The 27,314-nt window shown below is 43.4% G+C and overlaps 1 protein-coding gene and 1 pseudogene across 1 annotated transcript in view; both read left to right on the forward strand.

Moving 5' to 3' along the window:
* Window positions 1-27,314, forward strand: part of LOC126252474 (membrane-bound alkaline phosphatase-like) — a 188,785-nt gene that overhangs the window by 46,378 nt on the left and 115,093 nt on the right. Inside the window, exon 3 of the mRNA XM_049953368.1 lies at window positions 11,017-11,211. Coding sequence (XP_049809325.1) covers window positions 11,017-11,211 — 195 coding nt within the window. The remainder of the gene's footprint in view (window positions 1-11,016; window positions 11,212-27,314) is intronic.
* On the forward strand, window positions 10,483-10,600 carry LOC126254871 (5S ribosomal RNA; annotated as a pseudogene).

Here is a 27,314-nt window from a genome sequence, read left to right on the forward strand (position 1 = left end):
TTTGTTGCAGTGTATGTGACAAACTCTTATGTTTTCATCACTTTTTTGGGAGTGATTATCACATCCACAAGAAAACCTAAATCGGGCAAGGTAGAAGAATCTTTTTACCCATTCGCCTAATGTGCAAGTTAGGTGGGTCGACAAAATATTCCTGTCATGTGACGCACATGCCGTCACCAGTGTCGTGAAGAATATATCAGACGTGTTTTCCTGTGGAGGAATCGGTTGACCTATGACCTTGCGATCAAATGTTTTCGGTTCCTATTGGAGAGGCACGTCCTTTCGTCTACTAATCGCACGGTTTTGCGGTGCGGTCGCAAAACACAGACACTAAACTTATTACAGTCAACAGAGACGTCAATGAATGAACGGACAGATCGTAACTTTGCGAAAATAAAGTAAAATTTTCACTCGAGGGAGGACTCGAACCAAGGACCTCTCGTTCCGCAGTTGCTCACTCTAACCACGGGACCACGGCGCTCCTCAGCTTATCTTGTCCTTGATGTTGCCTATCTTGCACATGGACTACTCAGTTTGTATATTTTGCTTACTTTTTCATAGTTCCACACAACTTCTTCCTGTTTTCTCGACTGATCTGTGTTTAGTTTTTCAAGGCCTATCCACTGTGTCAATTTATAGCTAAATCTGAGGGGGGTGCGATGGGGAGGTTCCCTTGTTAGAAAACTTCTCTCATCATCTGTGAATGCGTTTGTGTAGCCAGTTTTAAGATTCCCGCATACGATCAGACTTGATTGTGATATTCGCTCTTGTCTAGCAACGGATCTGTCAGACAAGTCCGTACAGTTACCAACAAACTTTGACAGTTTAACCTCACTTTTCAAGCAGACGCTATTTCTTTATGATTTTTTTGACACTAGTGGGAATGGTTAAAAATGCAAATAATTCATTTTTAACGTTAACTTTGGCACGGTGTTTGAAGACGAATATGAGAACGAGGCACTGCTCCAGGGCATTGTTTGAAATGAAAGAGAAATATACACATAAAAAGCTGTTACAGGAACTGTTACACTCGGGACCTGATGATTGCATCAGATTTTGATGAACAGACAGTGAAATAGACAAATTGAACACCGAGCGAGGTGGCGCAGTGGTTAGCACACTGGACTCGCATTCGGGAGGACGACGGTTCAATCCCGTCTCCAGCCATCCTGATTTAGGTTTTCCGTGATTTCCCTAAATCGTTTCATGCAGATGCCGGGATGGTTCCTTTGAAAGGGCACGGCCGATTTCCTTCCCAATCCTTCCCTAACCCGAGCTTGCGCTCCGTCTCTAATGACCTCATTGTCGACGGGACGTTAAACACTAACCACCACCACCACAAATTGAACAAGTTATTAAATACTTGTTTCGAGTTACCTTGCCCTCACGTCGAGAAAGGGGAGAGATATGCGAAGCTTTATTCTCTTCTACTTGGTTCCCTAATGACAGTCAATTAAAACACCTCAACGTGGGGACATAAACCCTACATCGTCCGCGGAAGAACAGGAGAACTTAGAATTTTGTATTTTATTGAACTCCCGCTAATGTTTAACATAGAATATTATTTTATTTTTCACCTCTTCCTGCTCTACCATGTAGGTAATTGCCAGTGATATTTTGTTTTTATGTTTGATCATCGTTTCCACAGTTGTAGAGACTCACGATACAGTCAGATAAATAGCAATAAAACTCCATTTCACTGATCGTACGCGCTCCCACGTCGACGCAAACAACGTCCGTCATCTTCTTATACTTTCTGTCAACCAAAATTTATAGCAAACATGTCAAACACGCTTTGTGTTTGACGAACAGCACCCTAACTATCAAACCCGTACATTTGGTGCCTGAGAATATAAATTGGAAATGTGTTCAGATAAGGAAACTCGGTGAGAAGAGGACGAGGAACTCTGATAAATGACTGACACTGAAAAACAAACTAGGATAGGAAACTACTCTCGAATCCTACGAGGCACTAACACATTGACTATGTTGTGCAGTCTTGCATGTACCGTTGCAGTTAAGTGCCACGAAAAACTATGTCCCGTCCCGGGGCAGAATAACCCAGGTCCAGCCTCTGAGGCAAAACCGAGTTCGGAATCTTCAGCAGCTCACCTCTATTCCTTCCAGAAGCTTCTTCTACAGCCGGCTCCTGCTTCTTTGCGTCCCTGCTGACGTTAGGTTGCTCTTCTACGCGCACATAGGGTGCAACGTTACAGTTCTGACTGCGCACTTCTAGTATCTCACGCGGCTCATTCACGACGAAGTGACCATTTGGTTTAAATGTCGTAAAACATTAAACTGTATTGAGAAACACCTGTTGATTCTTGATAAGTGAAACAATGGACAAATGTGGTTATGATTCCGCTTATACTGGTGTGGACATTAACATACTTCATTTAAACATATAAACTCAATGAATATGTGCGTTAAACATTTTAAAGAGCTCTCTAAAATACAATCAGAACGTCTTAATTCGTGGAACTGACGTGGTTTTACACAGACTGTGTAGTCATAAACGATCATGGATGCCTTATGACGATGGTTACATAGTGCTTTTAAGTTCATGGAACATTAGGACTCGAAAAGTCGTATGCTTAGCGTGCCTCAAGAACGCGCTTTTCCACGCAGCCTGTTGCGAAACAGTGTGGGGTCGGGAGAGGAATAGTGTTTCAGGGCGTTATTGCGGAATTTGGTCCCTTGACTGTGTATTTAGCTTTTAGTTTACTACTAGTTCCAACTTGTGAGAGCAACGTGAACCGTTAAAACACTAAAAGAGCTAAATATCCTAGGAAGCTGGAAGTGGAACTGAGCGAATGCAAGCCGGCCGGAGTGGCCGTGCGTTTGTAGGCGCTACAGTCTGGAACCGCGTGACCGCTACGGTCGCAGGTTCGAATCCTGCCTCGGGCATGGATGTGTGTGATGTCCTTAGGTTAGTTAGGTTTAAGTAGTTCTACGTTCTAGGGGACTGATAACCACAGCAGTTAAGTCCCATAGTGCTCAGAGCCATTTGAACCATTTGAGCGAATGTAAGCTGGGAATCTTTGGGATGGGGATTGTTACCTATGATTGCTACTTTTAAATCACCTGTACTCAGAAACAACCAAAGAAATATATTAACTGTATCGTTAATTTTGACTACGAGTTTAATTATCAGTAAACCATTTTATTCTGCTGCATGAGAGAAGGATGACTTTAAACTGTGTGTTGGTTCTTGATATGTGTACGAGACTATTTTGTTCACTCTGTTTGTCAATGATTTTCGATGCCTAAGGTACGCTTGAAGAACCCTCTCGTACCTGATGATGTGTATAGGTAGTGGCTGAAACTGCGTTCCCTACCCTCGCTGATTTTGCTGAGGTGGTATGACGCATTTCTTGATTTTACACAGATAGTTAGAAAATAAATACTTAGACGACAAATTTTCTTGAATCAAACAAATTTTCTGAGAAGAAAAATGATTTGAGAGTTCTCCGTGAAGCAAAATCCAGATGGAAGAAACTTTTTCAGTTTACCTACAATCGCTGATGTTCAGTGATATTTAATTGCAGTGCCCGATGTGTAACTACAGGACGGCAATCATTTATTATTCTGAAAAGAGACATATGCTACCAATTGCAAAATGATTTAGACACGATGTCTGTATGTTGCGAAAAGTGGCACTTGACTATCAATAAGGAAAAGTATGAAGTCATCCACATGAGCACTAGAAGGAATCCCCTTAACTTCTGTTACACGGTAAGGCTGTAAGCTGAAGTAAATACTTAGGGGTTATAATTACGAATAACGTAAATTGAAACGATCACATAGATAATGTTCTGGGAAAAGCGAATAAAAGACCGAGGTTTATTAGCTGAACACTTAGAGAGTGCAGTAGGTGTATACTGCGCTGTTCCATCCTCTACTGGAGTCTATTGCTGCACGTTGTGGGATACGCATCAGATAAGATTGATGGAGGACTTAAAAAAAGTTCAAAGAAGAGCAGCTCTTTTTCTGCTGTCGTGAAGTAGAGAAAGAGTGCCATGGATACGACACGTGAAATGGGTTGGCAAGCGTTTTTCGTTGCAGAGGGCTCTCCTCATTAAATTTCAGTCAACTTTCTCCTCCGAATGAGAAAATATTTTGTTGGCACGCACCTGCATAAAGAGAAATTACCATCAGAACAGAATAAGTGAAATCAGAGTTCGCACGGAAAGATTTATAGCCGTACAGGGTAGCCGTGCGGTCTGAGGCGTCTTGTCACGGTTCGCCCGGGGCCCCCCGTCGAAGGTTCGACTCCTTCTTCGGGCTTGGGTGTGTGTGTTGTCCTTAGCGTAAATTAGTTTAAATTAGATTAAATAGTGCGTACGCTTAGGGACCGATGACCTCAGCAGTTTGGTCCCGTAAGACGTTACCACAAATTAATAAAAAATAAAAATTATGTGATGGTTTTTCCCGCACCCTGTTCGAGAGTGGATCGATAGACAAACAGCTTGAATGTGTTTCGATGAACCCTCTTCCAATACACTTAATTGTGAACTTCTGAATAATCGTGTGGATGTATATGAAAACCATTGGATGAGCCATGCCACACCAAAAGTATTTTTCATTGATTAATTATCACTCATCGTAATCCATTTAAAAAGGTACATTTTTCCTCCTTCTGTTCCTCACACAGCAGCTGCGCTTTGCTCAGAAATAGCTTTCAGAATCTCAACGACTTTTATCACTTGCTAACACACTTCTTTATTCTACTTTTACCTAGTTGTTACTCCTTGAGTCGCTCTAATCCTGTATGTCTTTCCCTCATTGCATTTCCCTTCAAGTGTCGCTTTCTCTGATGTTACACAACCCGTCCGGGCATAGTAATCATACAGCAGAAAATATACACGTAGAACGATACAAGCATAAAAGTTTATGTATTTCAGATAAAATTGTTAATATTAATGAAAAAAGGAAAATAACACATGAGGATGTGCCAGGAAACATTCCGTCTCTACTTTAGGCTATCGTCTAACATCAAATACGGAGATGCACATCATACAATGTAGTAAACAATCATTTTAGCTTAAAACTCTTCCGTTTGTACGTGCTTGCATAAACACATCAATATGCGATTGCGGGTCTGTCTTTGTGCAGAAAATGTTTCTTCCATTCATTTTGTTTCCCAAACTGGTTTCAGCGACAATAGCGCTTCCATCAGTGAGCTTTTAATTCTTAAATGTGAAATTAACGTAGTTGTAAACGTTATAAAACGTTATTACATGTGTTCCATTTGGTTCCAGGTATTGTATTGGGTGAGTGGTTTTCTAATACCTTATTTAGTTACACATTATGGCTTCTACATTTGTTTGCGTTATTTCCGGCGTATTTTCTGAGTTTTGTTGCTGTTTCTTCATCATACAGCATGTCTTATGCAACTGTATGAAAGGCTGCTTTTCACTACTATGAAAAAGTGAAATTACATAGTCAGAGTTATACTATTGTGAATTGCAATGGTATTTTGTTTGTTTCTTTGAAGTAAGCTCCATTAAAATATTTGTAATACGACTTGTACGTATTGTATGTCTGTGTGTGGAATGTATTGTAACGTTTGCGTTTTAGGATGACGAGTGACTGGAGGGAGTGAAATCCGGTGCCGGCACATAACAAGTTCCTCGCATGTAGCACCAAAGTGGCCGCCGAGCTTAACGTCCGTCAACAGTGTCACATGCTGTCACTTCACGTTTCGTAATTGAACTAGGGCACTGGCACAAAGTCCAGAGATTAGGAACTCCATGCCACCATCGCTCCTCCCCTTGCCGGCAAAATAGCGGCAGTGAAAATTTTTCCGCTACCAGGATACTAACCGGTGTATCGCTGGCTCGAGCGAGGCGTGAAGTGCAGGTGGGGTTGTGGACGTGATCTGGTGTGCACTAGGCTCTTAGTTATCTGTGATGTACTCACGTTCGTTGTCAGGCTTGTAGTTGTTTTCAAACACGGAAAGACATTACTGTTACACTTCGGTCGTAACTCAAAACATTACGCCATCTTGCTGTTTCGCGTGTGTCGCGAGAATGTATCGCTCATTGTGAGAAGGCTTTAAAAAAATGTAACAGGAGTTCTGATTACTTCTGTTCATTACCTACGTCTCTGAGTGTGATGGGGTAGGGAAATACACTGCTGGCCATTGAAATTGCTACACCACGAAGATGATGTTTTACAGACGCGAAATTTAAGCGACAGGAACAAGATGCTGTGATATGCAAATGATTAGCTTTTCAGAGAATTCATACAAGGTTGGCACCGGTGAAGACACCTACAAGGTGCTGACATGGGGAAAGTTTCCATCACATTTCTCACACACAAACAGCAGTTGACCGGCGTTGCCTGGTGAAACGTTGTTGTGATGCCTCGTGTAAGGATGAGAAATGCGTACCATCACGTTTCCGTCTTTGATAAAGGCCGGATTGTAGATTATCGCGACTGCGGTTGATCGTATCGCGACATTGCTGCTCGCGTTGGTCGAGATCCAATAACTGTTAGCAGAATATGGAATCGATGGGTTCAGGAGGGTAATACGGAACGCCGTGCTGGATCCCAACGGCCTCGTATCACTAGCAGTGGAGATGACAACATCTTATCCGCATGGCTGTAACGGATCGTGCAGCCTCGTCTCGATGCCTGAGTCAACAGATGGGGACGTTTGCAAGACAACAACCATCTGCGCGAACAGTTCGACGACGTTTGCAGCAGCATGGACTATCAGCTCGGAGACCATGGCTGCCGTTACCCTTGACGCTGCATCACAGACAGGAGCGCCTGCGATGGTGTACTCAACGACCAACCTGGGTGCACGAATTACAAAACGTCATTTTTTCGGATGAATCCAAGTTCTGTTTACAGCTTCACGATGGTCGCATTCGTGTTTGGCGACATCGCGGTGAACGCACATTGGAAGCGTGCATTCGTCATCGCCATACTGGCGTATCACCCGGCGTGATGGTAAGGGATGCCATTGGTTACACGTCTCGGTCACCTCTTGTTCGCATTGGCGGCGCTTTGAACAATGGACGTTACATTTCAGATGTGTTCCGACCCATGGCTCTACACTTCATTCGATCCCTGCGAAACCCTACATTTCAGCAGGATAATGCACGACCGCATGCTGCAGGTGTTTCTGGATACAGAAAATGTTCGACTGCTGCCCTGACCAGCGAATTCTCCAGACTTCTCACCAATTGAAAACGTCTGGTCAATGGTGACCGAGCAACTGGCTCGTCACAATACGCCAGTCACTTCTCTTGATGAACTGTGGTATCGTGTTGAAGCTGCATGGGTAGCCAAACTCTGTTTGACTCAATGCCCAGGCGTATCGAGGCCGTTATTACCGCCAGAGTTACTTGTTCTGGGTACTGGTTTCTCAGGTTGTATGCACCCAAATTGCCTGAATATGTAATCACACGTCAGTTCTAGTATAATATATTTGTCCAATGAATACCCGTTTATCACCTGCATTTCTTCTTGATGTAGCAATTTTAATGGCCAGTAGTGTGTGTGTGTCTGTGTGTGTGTGTGTGTGTGTGTGTGTGTGTGTGTGTGTGTGTGTGTGTGTGAGAGTGAGTGAGTGTGTTCGGACGCACACATAGAATGTATTATTGTGAAGTGCTGTTCTTTTATGTATCGTGTTTTGGTCTTCCACTATAGGATTTTGCATTTTATTATTTTCGTCCGTTGTTAGATTTTGATGTAAACTGTTACTGTTTTTCAAGATGCGTAGATCAGTTTCGTTATTAGTGGAGTGCTAAAGGCTGTGCTCATTTCTCTGAAAAACGCCCTCTCCTGTAAGTCGCAGTTGGAAAGATAATAACGGGAAACTTAGAAATTTTGGAGTCCTGTATGAATGTCTACGTGCTAAAAATTAAATTTTCTCTATTTTGTATTAAGTAGGTGCATAAGTTGCTAGCATTTTTCCGTAAGTTTTATAAACACAGCAGATACACGTAACAGAGATTTTAGCCATACATAATATATTCTCTTGCACTATTTACAGTAGTCTGCCAACGCTGGGCTAGCTTTTCGATTCCGCGACTGTAGAAACGATGTAGTTTTGAGGCGAATAATTCGTCTAGCGATGATGGGAGCGCATTTTCATCCAGAAAGGAAGTTCTTTGATTGTAGCTCGATAGAGTGCGGAAAAGGTGAAAACCTTAAGGCGCAAGATCAGGTGCGGAATGACTACCCAACGCAATTCGTATATAGTATTTTTTGTTAGTATACCAGAATGCGGGCAGACTTTATCGTGGAGTAGCTTCACTCAACGCAGTCTTCCTGGGCGTTGTTCTTGGATTGCGGCTGCAAGACGTCTCAGTTGTCGACAGTAAATGTCAGCAGTGATGGCTACACTTCGGGGAAGCAATTCGCAGTACACCACACCTTCGCTGTTCCATCACATTGACAACATTATCGTTTGTCGACTGCGCAGTTCTTTGTACGGCTAGTTGCCGCTTTGTTTGGATTTAGCCATTCCTTTATTTTCCTTATGTTAGCATAAAGACTCAATCTCTCGTCATCAGTAACGATACAGGATAGGAATGGTCGGTTTTGTTCACGAGCCAATTGATGACGATCAATCTGAAATGCACATGTAGCCACCCGCCGACTTTTGTGATTTTGGTTTAGAGCATGGGGGACCCATACCCCAATTTTGAATCTTCCCCATGCATGCAAATGTAGCAGGATGGTGGATTATCGCCGTTCATTACATTTGTCAGTTTTCGAGTACAATGACGTGGATCATTGTGGTTTAATGCGTTAACCGATGTCCATCAAACAACGAAGGTCTTCCTAAACTTCCTAAACGTGGAGAGTCACTAACGTCAAAACGATCCTCCTTAAAACGAAATAATCATTTCCTTGCCGTATTCGGTTCAATGACGTTATCGCCGTACACGGTGCAAATATTTCTGGCTGTCTCCGCTACTATCAGTCCACTGCTCAAGTCAAACAGAAGAATATGTCGGAAATGTTCCGATTTCTCCAGTTGGCACTATATTTTCTAACGTCCACAGTTCCGTTCACTAAATCCAGATGACAAATTGAGAATATGTAAACTCGAATAGCAACATTGAACTACTATTTGAAAACGACAAACCTTAAATAAACCCACAGCAACCGCACCTCTTTTTTTTTTTTTTTTTGAGTCATCACTCTTCTGACTGGTTTGATGCGGCCCGCCAGGAATTCCTCTCCTGTGCTAACCTCTTCATCTCAGAGAAGCACTTGCAACCTACATCCTCATTTATTTGCTGGATATATTCCAATCTCTGTCTTCCTCTACAGTTTTTTCCCTCTGCAACTGCTAGTACCATGCAAGTTACTCCCTGATATCTTAATAGATGTCCTACCATCCCGTCCCTTCTCCTTGTCAATATTTCCCATATTTTCCTTGCCTCTCCGAGTCAGCGCTGAACCTCCTCATTCCTTACCTTTTCAGTGCACCTAATTTTCATCATTCGTCTTTAGAACCACATCTCAAATGCTAGGAGTATCTTCTGTTCCGGTTGTCCCAAAGTCCATGTTTCACTACCATATACCATACAATCCTGTGCTCCAGACGTAGATTCTCAGAAATTTCTTCCGCAAATTAGGGCCTATGTTTCATATTGTGACGTAGAGGAAGGTATAAGTAGATGAATGAAGAACACTAGCTTCACTTAACGAAGGTTTATTCAGCACTTGCACATATAAGAGCGCGGAGCAAACTGCCTCCAGCCAGAACACATACGGTATATATACAGCTGCAGAACGTTCCAGTAAAATGATTCTTGCCATTTGTGGATACTTGTAGAATGTACTCGAACCGAATATAGAAATTAAAATTTTTCACTTCAGGTGAGTTTTAAACCCATGACCCTCCATGCAACAATCTATTAGCGTAGCCACTGCACCACTCCACATCGCTTCTTCTGCGACAATATCAATAACTCCTCTTAGGCAGGAATACCTTATCTATTTTTTTATAGGCTCCTGTTTCTTCTTCCATCACATCAGGCAAGTCTCCCCCTCCTCCCCCCCCCAAAGAGGCCTTCGGTGTACTCTATCCATCTACAGGCTCTCTCCTCTGCATTTAGCAGTGGAATTCCCATTGCACTCTTAAAGTTGCCGCTCTTGCTTTTAATTCCACTGAGGGTTGTTTTGACTTTCCTGTAAGCTGATTCAGTCCGTCCGACAAAAACATTTTTTTCGTCTTCTTCACATTTTTCATGCAGACATTTTACCTTTGTTTCCCTGCATTTCCTATTTATGTTATTATTCAGCGACAGCATGCCGACATAAAAAGAAAAACGCTACGAAACTGTACACCAACCTAATAGTATTACCGTGCGACCTCTGTTGTGTAGTAAAGCTTGTAACTGAGTCGGCATAACTTGGGCCCTGACAGTTGCAGTGGGCCAGGGAGGCAGCTTTGCTGGCCTACCTCAACCAGTAACTTAACGCAATTTTGAAGACATCTCTATGTCAACGACCAACAACTTTGCCGCAGTGGTAACACCGGTTCCCGTCAGATCACAGAAGTTAAGCGCTGTCGGGCTGGGATAGCACTTGGATGGGTGACCATCCGGTCTACCGAGCGCTGTTGGCAAGCGGGGTATACTCAGCCCTCATGAGGCAAACTGAGGGGCTACTTGATTGAGAAGTAGCAGCTCCGGTCTCGGAAACTGACATACGGCCGGGAGAACGGTGTGCTGACCACATGCCCCTGCATATCCGCATCCAGTGACGCCTGTGGACTGAGGATGACACGGCGGCCGGTCGGTGACTTTGGACCTTAATGGCCTGCTCTGGAGGAGTTTAGTTTTTAGTTTTCTATGCCAACGCCTCAGTGTTTCACAGCTCTGTAGACGTCTACTGTTTTCGTTTGCAGCCGTTAATGCTTTGCTGTCGAAAACTGGCAATAGCACTGTGAGCTGTCAGGAGTCTCCTTACACCGTCTCGACAATAGTTAAACGCCGGACTGTCGACTGAGGTACTAAAGGGCGACTGCCATTGCGTGTCCAGGAAGGGGGCAAAGCGACGGGCGTGGTCACGAACGGACGCATGACGCAGGCACCGGTTGCCGCCAGCTACGCACACGCAGCCTCCGCTGCGTGGGAGAGCGATGCCCTGGGTCCTACTCACCAAGACCGTGAGGGCCACTCTTGTCCGGACGTGGCACTGCAGCTAGTCACGGGCGAGACCGGCCAGAAGCTAAGGGTGAGTATCTGTTCCACTTCTATTGTCGGTATCCCAATCAACATGATGTTTCTCACACGGACCGGCACAGATTTTCGTAACAACCATGCTCCAACATCGATACAAGGTGAACTTTCCCGCTAACAGTAAAAGTCTTGTTTGTTAGGAAAAAAGTACACTTGGGTCTCTTGTTGGTCAATGCCCTTTAATACAACTTCTTGCACGGCAGAACTGTCACTTGTGTCACTCAGGATGATCAGCAAAATTTCTATCTACAGCTGCCGTTGCTTCATCACTGAGGTAAAAAACCAATTTCCGCTGGTTTTTCTGGTCTGAAAGGATCATGACTTGCTTTTTATAGAGACCAATGAGTCCTCTGCCGTGTATTTGGTTTAAGTTGGTCCACAAGACCAATATTCGAGAGCTATTGTTTTAGTTTTGCCAGATAAGCAAAAAGATAAAATTGTTTTGGCATGCCAGGATAACTCATGTCATGACACCTCCAATAGATGAAATCGAGCTTGCCTCTTCGTTGTAGAACCGTAGGTCCCACTCAACACTTTTATTGTTATTAAGTCTCTGGCATGAAACAATAAAACCACGTCTCATCGTCAGTAACTTGTAGTGCACAAATTTCGCAGCACTCTTTCTGAAGGGCTGCAAGCATTGCTAAATGTGCATCATTGCATAGCATTTAATTTACTATTAACTGAGTTGTGGTCCTGGAATGTATTTATTGCATTAGTCCACTTCCTCCTGCCATCTCTCTTTTTCCATCTTCTCCTCCTTCGTCCCCGTCCCTCTCCTTCTCATCCCTCCCTCTGTCCACCTTCTCCATCCCCCACTTCTCTGACTATATCCTCCTCCCCCATCTCTCTGTCCATCTGCTCCTCCTGATCCCATCAATCCATTTACTCCTTCCCCTCTGTCCATATTCACCTCCCCCTCTGACTCCATCTCCTCCTACCCCTTCATCTCTTCCTCAGTCTCCTTATCTCCATCTCCCCCCTCTCTGTCCATCTTCTCCTCTCCTCTCTCTGTTCATTTCCTCCTCCCATTTCTCTCTTCCCATATCCTTTCCATTCTCTGTTTATTTCATCCTCTTCTCTCTCGGTCCATCTCCTTTTTCCTTTCTCAATCTAACTCCTTTGCTGCCCTCTGTTTGTCCATCTCCTTCCATCTCTAATTGTCCACCAACTCTTCCCTTCCTCTGGTCTCTTCTTCTTCACCATCTTTCCATCCATCTCCTACTCTACCCTCTAATCTATCTCCCCTCCACCTTCGCTCAGTCCATTGCCTCCTCCCCTCCATCTTTCCATCTCCTCCTCCTTCCTTCCTCTCTCCACCTCCTCAACCCCCTCCCTATGTTCCTCAACTCCCCTTCCCTTCATTGTCCATTTCCATCTCCTCATTCCTCCTATCTGTGTCCGTCTTCCTCCCACTTTTGTCTCCACATTATCACCTCCATCCCAGTAGGAGGTTGCTGGTTCTTGCTCCCACACTTTCTTTCCAGATACAAGCGTATGCAGAGTATGCACAAGTGAGATTTATTTCACACATATTTAACATATTTTGCACACATTTTTATACATATTTCACCTGTACCGGTAGCGAATTTCGTCCAAAAGTTACGTTTTCAGGCAGCTCGGTCTATATGACTTCATATCTCCTGAACCAAGTGTTGTACAATGATACAATTTAGCAACTACATTCGTAGGTATATTTGGGTGCTGTCTAAATTATGTTCCGAGTCGGGTTAGTGGTAAAGACACAATAAATTAAAAACGTCATGCATGATGCGGCAGTTTTTCACGCATTCACGCATCTCAGTGTTCATGACGTTATATCTCCTGTACTGTGCGTCGTACAATGAAACAAGTTTGTAGGTACATTCAGCGGCATATGTACGTACTGTCTGCTCAATCTTTTGCGGATGGAGTTAGTAGCAGAAAAGTAATTAACGACATGCATGATGTGACTATTTTGCACACGCTCAGAGTTTATGAGTCATACCTCTTGAAGTGTGTGTCGTACAATGATATTGCAATGATTTGCACGTTCATTCAGTGGTATATGTGTATACGTCTGTAAAATGTGTCATCAACACAGTTAGTAGTAAAGAAATAATTAATCAAAACGACATTCCTCATGCGATAGCTTTAACGCTTAAACAGCGAGGTTGTAGTAAGTGATAAACTTTTTACCTCCCATCATTTTGTGAGGCTTTTCAGAGTGGAGAACGTTCGCAAAAGCTTGAAATTATGAGTAAAGTCTGTTGCAAGTCTCTAACTGTTCACATTCTCAAATACTGGACGAATAATTTCTATAAATTCAAGTCTCGTGAGCTACACTACTTATTCTCCCCGCTTCCACCTCTTTGATGGTTCCTACCCTCACAGCGATTGTCTTCAAACCATAAGAGATATCTGTAGCAAATTTGGTTCAAGTGAGTCCAGCACTTTAGCTGGAGGTTTTGAACATACATACATATGCATATGCATATGCATATGTATATGTACATCCGTTTTTACAATATCTATGAATTCAACAAATGAGTCACTTATCTTGTATAGTGTTGTGCCGCAAGAATTTCATCCTAAATAAATAGTTATTTCCATACGCATTATCATAAAATTGTAATAAATGTTCCGTTTTATTTTTTGCCACACATTAGGCAAACCATATCTGATGTGCATATGTGACTGCTACTGTATGTTTCTGTAAGATTCTTGTATAGTCAGTGCCACCCCCACCATGAAACAACCTGCACTAGGAGTAACTGCAAAATCAAGTGTAGCGGCAGCCTCTGCCAGGGACTTAAGTGTGAATTGCAGAGTAACCATGTAGATGTAGATGTAGCCGCCGAACCGAGAGGACGCGTAGCAGAGCAGCAGCAGCACTTGTGTGATAAATTGAAAATTAATTTAGTCTTTGTTTTTTTGTTCACGTGAGGCATGGGCACCTCCTTCCAATATTTTAACAAAGGCTTAATCAGTCTTATATCAAACAAATATTATATGCGGAGGTAGGAAATCACGGGAACAACTGAAATAGCGCATCACTTCACTGCTATTTGCATTTATTGTAACACTTGATAACAGACCATAAAATGTCGCGCGTTACACTTGACAGATAACAGCACTAAAACAATAATAAACACCTGATTCAGTTTTCTGCACTTTAGTTAAAGTTCAACAGGCGAACACAATTTAACTTCTCCCCTAAATATAAATATGCGCGTAGGCGCTTTAATGAACTGGTTATGAAACAGTCACTTATAACATCAAGGCAGGCAAACTCCACTTAAAGGGAAAATAATTAGCAAGTTTATGCACTGACTAGAACATTAAGGTGAATAACAGGAAAGTTCACCGTCCTCAACTCCTTACGGTGACAGTTAACCTCCAGTGAGTTACTTTCTTTACAATACGACATTAAGAGCAGCTCAAAAGTAACAAAAAAAATTAAGATTCAGCCAATACCGCCCAGCGCACGGCGTCCATGGAGACGAGGCGCTTGCCGGAGCGTAAGTCTTGGTGGGGACTTAGTACCTATGTGCCGCATTTTCAAAATGTGACGACGCCTATTCAGGCCGTTTTAGTTTTATTTCTAGACCATGCCCTCGTAGACATATTATAGAATCAGGATAATCTTCTGAAAAAGGCTCAATTACTTGGGCTGAAACCTAGGTAAATGTTGGTTTCATTACCGCAATCGCGGCTGATAGTTTCTTATATAACAGGATGATATTTCAGCTTGCAGTACAAATGCAAGAGCCCAAATATAGCCTTTACCCAAGGCAGGACTAAAGCACACTAGTTTCTCCCTCAATTATCTCAATTAAAATTTCCAAAACAATGAAAACTAGCAGGATTCCCTTGCACGGCAGACGTGCCAACTGTTCCGCTCATACCCCAGAATCAACTAGCGGAACATAAATCATTGACACATTTAAGATAATATTTTAGAACAATGTACTTAAATACCTTTGTTTACCACAAGCCTTAAGTAGTTAACAGGTTAGTCTCTGTTATCGATGCCACGCAAATGAGGTAGCAAGTTATCGTCTACAATTCTACCTTGCCATTTAACGGGTGTCGTGACGAGGAAAGAAAGAATCCAGTTAATTAATTGAAAGTCACTACTTGGATTCAGTATTTGACAATGCGCTTAAAACCAACAGACGAAGGTGAGAGTCAAGTTAACAGTCGCAAGCAGCTCACGCTGAACACGAACATAAGGTGAGCAGTAAATAAACTGCTCCTTGTTCAGTCATTTACACACCGATGAAACAAATAATCTTCGCCGAATTACTGCAGACGCCGGAATCCCCAGTTGCTTGTAAATGACGCAAATAATGGTCAAAACGTCTTACTTGAACTCCGATGACATCTGTAGCATAGGAGTTTCAATGGACAACATGGCCTCATCCCCTTGGATCCACCAGTAACATTGGCTACTGTCAAGGCTTTAACGATGCATCACACATGACACGAGTCACACCAAACCATCAACAAAACGGCGTGGCCTCCTGTACGCTCCCAGACGTCCGCCATCAGAGTTCCTCCTCCCCACCGACGCTGTCCCGGAAACACGGCAGGCAGCCGGCCGCAGCAACCACACAGTGCCCTCTGGCTAGGGTAAGGAAACAGCAGAGCGCGAAGACGGAATTTGAAAAGGAACGCGTTACAGACAAGGAGAAAACGCCGAAAACCAACCGTGACATTTCGTCATACATACAAAGAAGTGAACTATACGTATGTATTGTACTGTGTGGACTAGTGGTTAGAAAATTAATCGTAGTTTTTGTTTTTGCGTAAGTCTTGTGAATATTCTTGTCTAGGGCGGCTTTCTAGTGGAAATTTTTCCGTCACCAGAAACTCCGTCACGCCACTAAGTTTTAATTTTGTGCTAGTAAACAGCACACAGTTTGTATCAGTGCATTCCAGTTTGAATATTTATTTCGTGCAGTAACTTTTTGGCAAACAGGGTTCCTAATAACAGGTATCTCTAAATACATCAACTTCAGTACAGAAATTTATTTCTGTTTAATAGCTTGCGGTCTCAGAGTTCAGTGAGAAATCTGCACACCAACTTTTGTGTTACTTTATTCTCCTTTGGTATATTTTCTAACTCACTAGCGCCATTTGGGACCTTATATGTATTTTATACACAGTGCGATATGGCTAGGGACTGTGTTTGTTGTGAGCGAAAAAATGGTTCAAATGGCTCTGAGCACTATGCGACTTAACTTCTTAGGTCATCAGTCGCCTAGAACTTAGAACTAATTAAACCTAACTAACCTAAGGACATCACACACATCCATGCCCGAGGCAGGATTCGAACCCGCGACCGTAGCGGTCGCTCGGCTCCAGACTGTAGCGCCCAGAACCGCACGGCCACTCCGGCCGGCTGTTGTGAGAGGACACAAGGAGAGTTAGCTGCTATCCGTAAACAGTTGGAAGCTGCGTTGGCTGCCGTCGACAAGCTTCTAGCTAATGCTCGAGGTTGGGTGACGTTGGGGCGCCAGTGAAGAGACCTACGACACCTAAGGTGCCACTGGGATCATCTGGTGATCCTGACTTCGCTGCGGCTTCTGATACGCAACATCTGACAGGTACGCCCTCACTCCGAAGTGGATGGCAGACAGTGGTGGGTCCGCTTGTCACTGGGCGGAAGGCGAAAAAGGGAGCCGGACGTGCGGCTTGGTCCCTGCGTCTTGGCAACAGGCACGAGGTGTTACCCAGTTTTGATGATAACTCTGAGCTAGCACGGGATGCCTCTCCTTTTGGGCCAGCGGTCGATTTTCCTGCCCAGTCCGGACAAGTACAGAGGGTAGCTAAGCTTGTCATTGGGAGCTCCAATGTTAGGCGGGTGATGGAGCCCCTCAGGGAGATAGCAGGTAGGTCGGGAAGAAATTCTGTGTGCATTCGGTATGTTTGCAAGGTGGTCTCATCAGTGATGTGGAGTAGGCCCTGCCAGCGGCTATCGAGCGCACTGGGTGCAACTAGCTGCATCTAGTGGCACATGTCGGCACGAATGACGCCATCGTTGGCTCCTTTCGGCGGCTGGATGATTTGGTGAAGTAAAATAGCAACGTACGCGGGGTGCAGGCTAAGCTGTCTATTTGTAGCATCGCACCCAGGTTGCTCGCGGTCCTCTGATTTGGAGCAGAGTGAAAGATCTAAGCGAGAGGCTAAGACGACTCTGCGACGGTATCGGATGCGAATTTATCGACCTCCGCCATCGGGGGCAGAACTGTAGGGTTCCCCTTAATAGTTCAGGCGTGCACTACACTCAGGAAGCGGCAAGTAGCTTAGCGTAGTACGTGTGGCGTGCACATGGGGATTTTTTAGGTTACAGAACCCCTTCCTTGGTATCAAAGATGATTTGCTTGTTAAAACTGCCACAGCGACCTCGGAGAATCTTGGTCCTCCAAAACCAGAGACAGATAAGATTAATATGACTTTAGTGAACAGCAGGAGCATCCAAGGAAAGATCCCAGAATTCGTATCGCTTACTGAAGGTTATAATGCACACATAGTATTGGGAAGAAAAAGCTGGTTGAAATCAGACGTCAATGACAACGAAATACTAAGTTCAGATCGGAATATTTATCGTAAGGATAGGTTAGTCGCCAATGGTGGCGGCATGTTTGTTGTAGTAAATAATTCGATAAAATCTTACAAGGTTATCACGGATTCCGTATGTGAATTAATCTCGGTGAAATTGAGTATCAATGAACTGCGGCGAGTGGCGTGGCCTGTGGACGTGTTCGGCGAGCGCTCCGCTTGTTGGTGTTGGGAAAATGTGGTCGAAGTGCAGTGCACGTTTCAGAGTGGATAGCTAAAGGTGTAATCTGTCGCGTTACGCATTAAAGACTAGTTCGGAGACCGTAGTTTGACAGTGAGAGGTCTTTCTTCTCTGTGATAGTGAATGTATTCTTGCGTGTCGTGTGGCAAGTTTTGTCAGCGGAACGGGAAGCCATTGTCTTCTCTGAGGGCTGCGACGCGTTGCGCTTTCTGCTGACGGCGCGGAGTGCAGCGGGCCGCAGTGACGTCGGGCGCTGCGGCGCTGACAGCGCGGATTGCGGCTGGCTGACTGTGCGAGCCACAGCTGTTCGTTGCGTCAGGCGTCCCAGACAGCAGCGGCCGGCTCGGCGGGCGCCGTCTACGTGAAGCTGGCTGCAGGTAGTGTCAACTGGCGTGTAGCTCATATTTGCTGGCGTTACGGAGTAACAGCGCGGCACACTGTGGAATAAATCACAGAGTGTACTGCGCTTAACGAAATTGGTTGCACTCGGTTTAGAGACAATCTACATGCGCAACGAATCGAGAATTTGGGAATCGGCTGCCGTACACTAAATTTCGTCCGGTGCGCGCTTTCTTTGCCTCAGTCTGTGAAGCATTTGGGACGTGTGCATCGGCTTTTAACTAACTTAAGCTCCACGTCCGCGAGTACAAGCGGACACTGGAGCATACCACTTGGTCCACGCTGGCGGCAGCCGCTGCTAATTTCGAAAATGCCGAACGCGCTGCAGGAATCAATGTGAGCTACACATCATTCGGAGGACGTCGAAACAGTGACGCGACTCCGACGGGCAAGAGCACAGGGGCAATAAGACGAGTGGTATCCAGTGTGAGGTAATTCCCAAAAGAAAAAAATGGAAACTAAAACGATAAGCGCTGTAGATGAGATCTTAAAGAAGTTCCAGAATGAACTAAAGCAAAAAAAAGGCGTATCCAATAATTACATCGCCGCTAAGTGGCAAAATTTGGGCACTGGCACTAGGTCAAGCGAGGCTTTATGGACAAAATGAAGAGCTGAGAACTGAAAACTCCAGGCTCAGGAAAGAACTAGCGGTTGCAAACGCACCAGATGCCCAGGAACCCATTCAGCGCCTGGAACAAGAAATAGCGGAACTCAAATCCGAAAATCAGAGACTAAAGTCAGAAAATAAACCCCTCTCACTCTCGTTTGCAGCGGTTGCGGCTGCCGGTCCGATTGCAAAGCCTAAAAGCAACGTACAGGAAAGCATTCAACAAACAAAAGCTAAACAGTCCAGCACACTTTTCCTTATATCAGAAACCTGTGGTGTCACCGCTAGACACCACACTTGCTAGGTGGTAACTTAAATCGGCCGCGGTCCTGTAGTACATGTCGGACCCGCGTGTCGCCACTGTGTAATCGCAAACCTAGCGCCACCACATGGCAGGTCACAAGACACGGACATGACCTCGCCCCAGTTGTACGGAAGATATAGCTTGCGACCAGACGTACGAAGCTTTCCTCTCATTTGCCGAGAGACAGATAGAATAGCCTTCAGCTTAGTCCCTAGCTACTACCTAGCAAGGCGCCAATTGTATCAGTGCTAATAGCGTACTAATATTCAAGAGAGATGTATTCCAACAAGAGAATAAAGATAAGTATTAAACGCATCTACGTACTTTTCCTCTTATTCATTAATAAGTCTCATGTTCCAGAACTTCAAGCCCGTCTGCGTTAGTTTAGCGTGCACCTAGCTACCTCATTGTGTCTATGCTGTATGAAATAGACACAACAAAACCAACCAAGATGCGAGAACCATTAGAGGAACCATCAGTAAAGCAATTAATCCCAAGCAAGAAAAATTAAAGATAAAATCAATCAGGTCAACAACAAACACCGTAATAATTGAAACAGAACCACAAGTAGACAAGAAAAAGATAATAGAAAAAACAACACAGCTTAAGGACATTAGGTGTGAAGAACCCAAGAAGTTCATACCCCTGCTGGTAGTGCACCAAGTCTCAACATATTTAACTGTCCAGGAATTGTTAGAAGAGCTCTACAAAATAAACGTGAGAGAACACATTAGAAAAGACGAGTTCGATAACGAGGTTAAAATAAAATTTAAAACAGGACCAAAAGGCAAAAGGACAGTAAACAATATTCTAGAAGTGTCGCCTAGAGTACGATTACTGCTGCTTCAAAAAGAAAGTTTTTTTTTAAAATTTGAATCTTTGTACATCAACGACTTTGTTGCTGTGTAACAGTTGGGGCTTTGGTCACCCATCGAAGGGTTGTGACAAAGATCCAGTATGTGGAGGATGTGCCAAACCAGGGCACAAAAAGTCAGAATGATGGCAGGAGAATCCTGTAGGCTGTATACCATGCAAACACAGAAACGGAGCATGCGATAAGGCAAAGACAAACAGAGTGCACCGAATACGATGTTCTGTACAACGTCCAATAATAAGGAGTGCTTCCATAACTGTCAGAAACCCACCCCCATAACACATGCAGGAACAAACGTAACTACTAACACAAACAGGCAAAGGTACATATCGGCGTTGACTAGGATGAGAGACTGGCGACGAGCCGTTGCCTGGCGGCAACACATGGGGATATTACAACCCCCAAACGCAGATACCGATACTAATGTAATGCCTCAGTTCTGGGAGACAATACAGTGTAGGTACTTCAGCATTACCGACTATATAGACGATATGTGCATGCAGGGTGCAATTGAATATGAGGTTGCCAGCACCTGAAACATCACATGTTTGATTGAGCCATCTTCGAGGCTGGTCTCCTTTTACGAGTTGACGAACTGTAAGACGAAATACTGCGAGATAGTCCATAGAAATATAACGACTTCCCTGAACATCCTGAGAATGAAGATGTCACTGAGTTCACAAGAAATCCAAAACACAGGCAGGCACAAACAAAGACAATTGCACACTATCCACGCAACAAGTACGATATGATACAACCTAATGTACACCCTATATTACACCAGTTCGTTTTGTCTACGGAGGTAGCGCACACAGTCACTACGAAAAACAAAACAGTAATGTAGCTGAACAGAAAGACACATCCTGCACCGGCACAACACCAGATACAACCACCCCAGAAACGGACATACAACAGTCACATTTTACGAAAAAGTCACCATTAGATATCAAATACAACAAGTCACTATCAGGGGAAATGCTCAGACAAAACTCATCAAACTCCATACTACCAGAAACGATAAAGCAGGAAAGACTTGTTGCACTACAAAATTACTCGAAATCGGAGCAACAAACAAATAGTCAAGAACACCAACTAGACACAACCAAGGACACCAAGCTGAATACCATTAATTACGTAAACTGCGAAAACTTAGAAGTTAACCTACGGCTTAGCAGACTAGAAAACAAGGATATATTTCAAGTAGCTCTTCGCTATGTAACACGAACTAAGCATGAAAACGGGGATAAAATCTGTTTTCCAACTACAGAACAAACTGACAGGATGATCCTGAGGGCTGAAAATCTGCCAACGAAGCTCAAAGAGCTATGTAAGCTTTTAGGGGAGGCAAGTGCGCAAAGGGGAGAGGGCCCAAGAAAAGAGAAAGTATACAAGGACTTCGTGAGAGCACATGGACATGTGTTTCAGGATTTTAAAGAAACCACACCCAAGTGTTTTCCCTTCACTAGATATCACTTCTGAAGGTAATACAACTAAATTTCCAGGGCAGTAACCTAGTCAACATGGCTCTAGGTAGGCTGTTAGAAGAAACAAAAGCAGATATCGCCAGCGTTCAGGAACCTTTCCTGCGAGGAGGGAAAAATTTTACGGCTCCCCTCACATTACGTCACAATAGCAGGAACACCAAACACGAAAGCCGCGATAATAGTAGTTAATAAAAACATCATTGTAACACAGATCACCCAGTTTTGCTCTGAACACATTGCCACAGCAGAAATAACAGACGGAGAAGATTTATGGCTCATGTCGTCTATTTACGCTCAGTACTTGTGTGATACAGAACTTTTCTTAGACAAAATAAAAGACATTGCACGACACTCAGGAAGAAACAGGCTGCTCATTCTGATATCAACGCAAAATCCCCCTTGTGGAACTCACATAGAACTGACGACAGAGGGCAACTAGTGCTTGACGTGGTAAATGAATGCAACCTCTTCTTACTGAATAGGGAGGGTCAGCCACCTACCTACCGCGGAGACGCCGTTGGTGTAAGTAATATAGACCTTTCTCTGTTTTTGTTGTTGTGGTCTTCAGTCTTGAGACAGGTTTGATGCAGCTCTCCATGCTACTCTATCCTGTGCAAGCTTCTTCATCTCCCAGTACCTACTGAAGCCTACATCCTTCTGAATCTGCTTAGTGTATTCATCTCTTGGCCTCCCTCTACGATTTTTACCCTCCACGCTACCCTCCAGTACTAAACTGGTGATCCCTTGATGCCTCAGAACATTCCCTACCAACCGATCCATTCTTCTAGTTAAGTTGTGCCACAAACTCCTCTTCTCCCCAATTCTATTCAATACCTCCTCATTAGTTATGTGATCTACCCATCTGATCTCCAGCATTCTTCTGTAGCACCACATTTCGAAAGCTTCTATTCTCGTCTTGTCTAAACTATTTATCGTCCATGTTTCACTTGCATACATGGCTACACTCCATACAAATACTTTCAGAAACGATTTCCTGACACGTAAATCTATACTCGATGTTAACAACCATCATCAGTTATTTTGCTCCCCAAATAGCAAAACTCCTTTACTACTTTAAGTGTCTCATTTCCTAATCTAATTCCCTCAGCATCACCCAACTTAATTCGACTACATTCCATTATCCCCGTTTTGCTTTTGTTGATGTTCATCTTATACCCTCCTTTCAAGACACGGTCCATTCCACTCAACTGCTCTCCCAAGTCCTTTGCTGTCTCTGAGAGAATTACAGTGTCATCGGCGAACCTCAAAGTTTTTATTTCTTCTCCATGGATTTTAATGCCTACTCCGAACTTTTTTTTTGTTTCCTTTATTGCTTGCTCAGTATACAGATTGAATAGGCTACAGCCCTGTCTCACTCTCTTCCCAACCACCGCTTCCCTTTCATGCCCCTCGACTCTTATAACTGCCATCTGGTTTCTGTACAAATTGTAAATAGCCTTTCGCTCCATGTATTTTACCCCTGCCACCTTCAGAATTTGAAAGAGAGTATTCCAGTCAACATTGTCAAAAGCTTTCTCTAAGTTTACAAATGCTAGAAATGTAGGTTTGCCTTTCCTTAATCTTTCTTCTAAGATAAGTCGCAGGGTCAGTATTGCCTCACGTGTTCCAACATTTCTACGGAGACCTTTCTCTAGGGAACGCAAAATCTCTTCCACTAGTCAATACATGGAAGATATTAGATAGAGCCACACACAGCGACCACAACTCAATCGTCATAACCACGGACAGATGTATCAATACACCTAACATGCACCACGAACAGCACCATTTACTCATAGAAAGAACCGACTGCCAAAACGTTCGAGATATTGTTAAGGCGTCGTCACTACACACTGTTCAAGGCAGTATAGATTACAAAACGCATGTACTGACAAAGGTCCTACAAATAACACAGGAAGCAGCTATACCACATGCAAAAACTGGGTGGGGACAGAAACAACCGTGGTCGACAGAACTGGCAAGACTAAGGAAGAATTCACGGGACAAAGGAAATTACTACCAACAAGCAGAGACAGCTCCTGAAAGAGAGATAAGACTTACTATGTATCGTGATGCTAAAGAGAAATACCAAGAACAACTAAAGACAACAAGGCAAGACTACTGTACCAATTTTGTAAAAACCCAGCTACAGAACGACATCTGCGGGCAACCATTCAAGATAGAAACAGAACGAGTTAAGAGACCGACAGTTCTGTCAACACTAAAACAAGCTTACGGCACAATGACCAGAGGATGGAGAAGCCCAGTAGAATATCTCCTGAACAGGCCCCTTCCAGATGACGACCCCACACAAGACGAGCAACACCACGCTGACCTAAGAGAGAGCGTGAGGCAGCCATACATCAGTGACAGTGTAACCATGCCATTCGCGCAAAAAGAAGTAGCGACGGCAATGAGCAGTCTTAAAAACCGTAAAGCACCCGGTCCAGACAAAATACTTTCAGAAACATTAAAACAAACAGTAACACAAATCACATCTTACCTTACTAGCATGTTCAACGAGGCGCTACTAACAGGCAGAATTCCAAATCTCTGGAAAAGTGCTATGTAGTAATAATCAGGAAATCACAAGACAAAAAGCCAACAGACCCCAAAACGTACCGACCGATCTGTCTCTTAAATACTCTCGGCAAGGTACAGGAAAAGCTTCTGTGTCACCGTTTACAGTCTCACAGACGCCTCCTCGGCCTAAAGCCCCATCAATTCGGCTTCAGGGAAGATAGATCAGTAGAAGACGCCGTCAACCAAACACTGATAGCTACAAATAGCATCAGCGACAAATACGTGGCCGCCATTGTAATAGACATAGTCGGGGATTTTGACAACTTGTGATGCCGTTCCTCTTCGCCAGCTAAAGGGAAATGAGGCTATCAGCTTCCCTCTACAATAGCCTCCTCGACTACTGCTGAGGCAGAGTGGCGGAGGGCTGGTACACGGAAGGTTGTCAAGAGAATAAGAAAGGGATGTCGACAGGGCTCGGTTTGCGGACCAATATTCTGGGATATCCCAATCGAGCCCTTGCTGAACACCCTGGACAGTGACGATAGGGTAAGAGGTGTTGTGGCTTATGCAGATGATCTACTCGTAGTGGTGTCAGCCAACTCGAGGGCAGCACTAGAGACAAAAGGCACGCGACTGTTCCAGAAAATTAACAGTTGGTGTAAAGACAATAAATTAAAAGTAGCTCCCAACAAAACTGTGTATTTACTGCTCAGAGGGACACTACAGAGGAATCCAATTCTAAAATTAGACAATAAAAGCATACAGAGGAAGAAAGCCACAAGTTATCTCGGACTGCATCTAGACGAAAAACAGACTTTCAACCATCATATAAAATTGACAATTGACAAAGCTTCCAAAATTATGCACAAAATAGCAAGACTAAACACAACTCAGTACAAATTACCTATTAAGACGATAAGGACCTACCACATTGCGATATTTGAATCCATCGCATGCTTCGCAGCAAGTGCTTGGGCTCACAGGGTGAAAACATACAGACTAACAAGACAATTGCCAGACAAAGTAAACGTAGTATACTCTAGAGAATGAGCGGAGCCTTGAACATCACGTCACTAGAGGCACTTTGCGTTGTGATGGGGACCTGCCCTATAGACATAAAAATACGTTATAGAGCTGCACTTTACTGGCTTAAGAGGGACAGGCTCGATAAAGTCACGGTAATTACGGAAACCAACATTATGAACAAAACCCATATGAAACAATGGTGGATTCAAACATGGCAGAGAGAATAGGATGCATCCGACAAGGGTCGCCGAGTACACTCTTTCTTTCCTGATGTATGCGAAAGACTACAACTGAAACTTGTCGAGCCAAGCCAAGGATATTCCATTTCCTGACAGGCCACGGGCCGTATCCGGTACATTTAAATCGTATGGGACTAACTAACGATGGAATATGCGTATGCGGGGAAACTGGGATACCAGAACATGACAAACTACTGTGCAACATGGTAGCACAAGTGAGACCTATACAGAACGATAATGACATCGCCAGAATAATACGTAATCCCGATGACTGGAGCACAACAAATAGAGTAGCCGATATTGTATCGAGCTCTCTACACTAAAGATACAAGCGCCAAAACCCGTAGGGAAGAAGGCGTAGACACGCACAAACAACACAACAAACCACATGGGAGGACACAACACGAACCCAGATTCCGAAACCGAGGAAGCAACACTAAGTGAACATGACTCAGAAGGGATCAACATGTAAGGGACCAAAACCAACAATTCATGACACTGCATGCCACAACACGGTCACAAACAACACAACAATCATAAAACAATAAATACCGGCACCACATACTGAGACTGTAGTAATAAGGTAATGTCGCTTGGGAGGAGAAGGCTCGAAGAAACTTCATTCCGAGGCTCCTCCACCCCATGACATTCCACATTGTGTTTGAAGTATGCTTCACACAAGCAGTAATGTATTGCTCGTCTTATTGTGTGCAAACAGAAGCATATTCTCTTCTCTATACAAAGTTACAATCGATGAATTTTACATATCAGAAATGTATTAAGTTATTGAAGGACTAATGCATGCAATTAGCAATGAACTATATTCTATTTTTACTAAAAAGTTACTAACATAAGAGTATTTCTCATGTGAAGCTAAACTTCATGTATTCCTGTATTAAGTGCTCAATCAGCATTTAATCTGTATAATCTGTGTAGACATACATTAGCACAAGCCATTTCAGATGAGAATACCACGAGGTTGTACCGAAACCTTCTCATCTCCAATAGGTAGTAGTAGGCCATTATTAACCAACATGCTAGACTGTATTACACATCCAGATACAGCATATCACTTCCCTCTACATACTACAAATTATTTTCACCACGTTCTTTGTGTTACATTTTTTTTTCTTTCACATTTGCATTATATACATTATAATTCTCATCAACAAGGTAGTAACAAATTATATGTAACCATTTTAACAATTGTTAAGCATTAAATTCGCTGTAACCTCAGAGATATCTTTATATATTACGTTCTTTATGTTATTAAAAAAGTATTAACAGCTGTATACCAATAAGAATGTAACTATGAGAAGTTGTAACCTCCCCACAAAATTCATTCACATTTAGTGTAACCTCAAAACAGAAAAATTCCTAAACTTCTCAACAGTAAAAATTATAATTATGTCGTTCACATTCAGTGTAATGTCCCAACAAAAAATAAATTCAGTAACCTGGTAAAAAATACAATATAACTAACCTCTCAATTAAATTGTCGCTCACTTATAATTTTTCAATAATTGACTGTGAATTAATCTGGTAAATTTTGGACGTCAGCAGTGCTGCGTCATGGCCCTGAAAGATCATTCTGAATAAAAAAAGAAAAATTCTTACCTCAATGAAGTCGCCAGATAACGCATATATATCTGATCTTACAATAAATTTTTCTGGCACAGCCCTGTGCAATGCTGGCCGATAGATTTGTCATTTATGAAAGGAAACAACTGATTTTTCTTTTGCAATAATTGGAATGATCATCGATTGGAGAAATTAGTAAATTCTTTAAATTGAAATGAATGGTTGTTAAAAGTAATTTTTTATGAGAAAGATTATTACTAGGAGATTTTTAAAA

The sequence above is a fragment of the Schistocerca nitens genome, chromosome 4, assembly GCF_023898315.1.
Source record: "Schistocerca nitens isolate TAMUIC-IGC-003100 chromosome 4, iqSchNite1.1, whole genome shotgun sequence".
NCBI classification, from domain to species: domain Eukaryota; kingdom Metazoa; phylum Arthropoda; class Insecta; order Orthoptera; family Acrididae; genus Schistocerca; species Schistocerca nitens.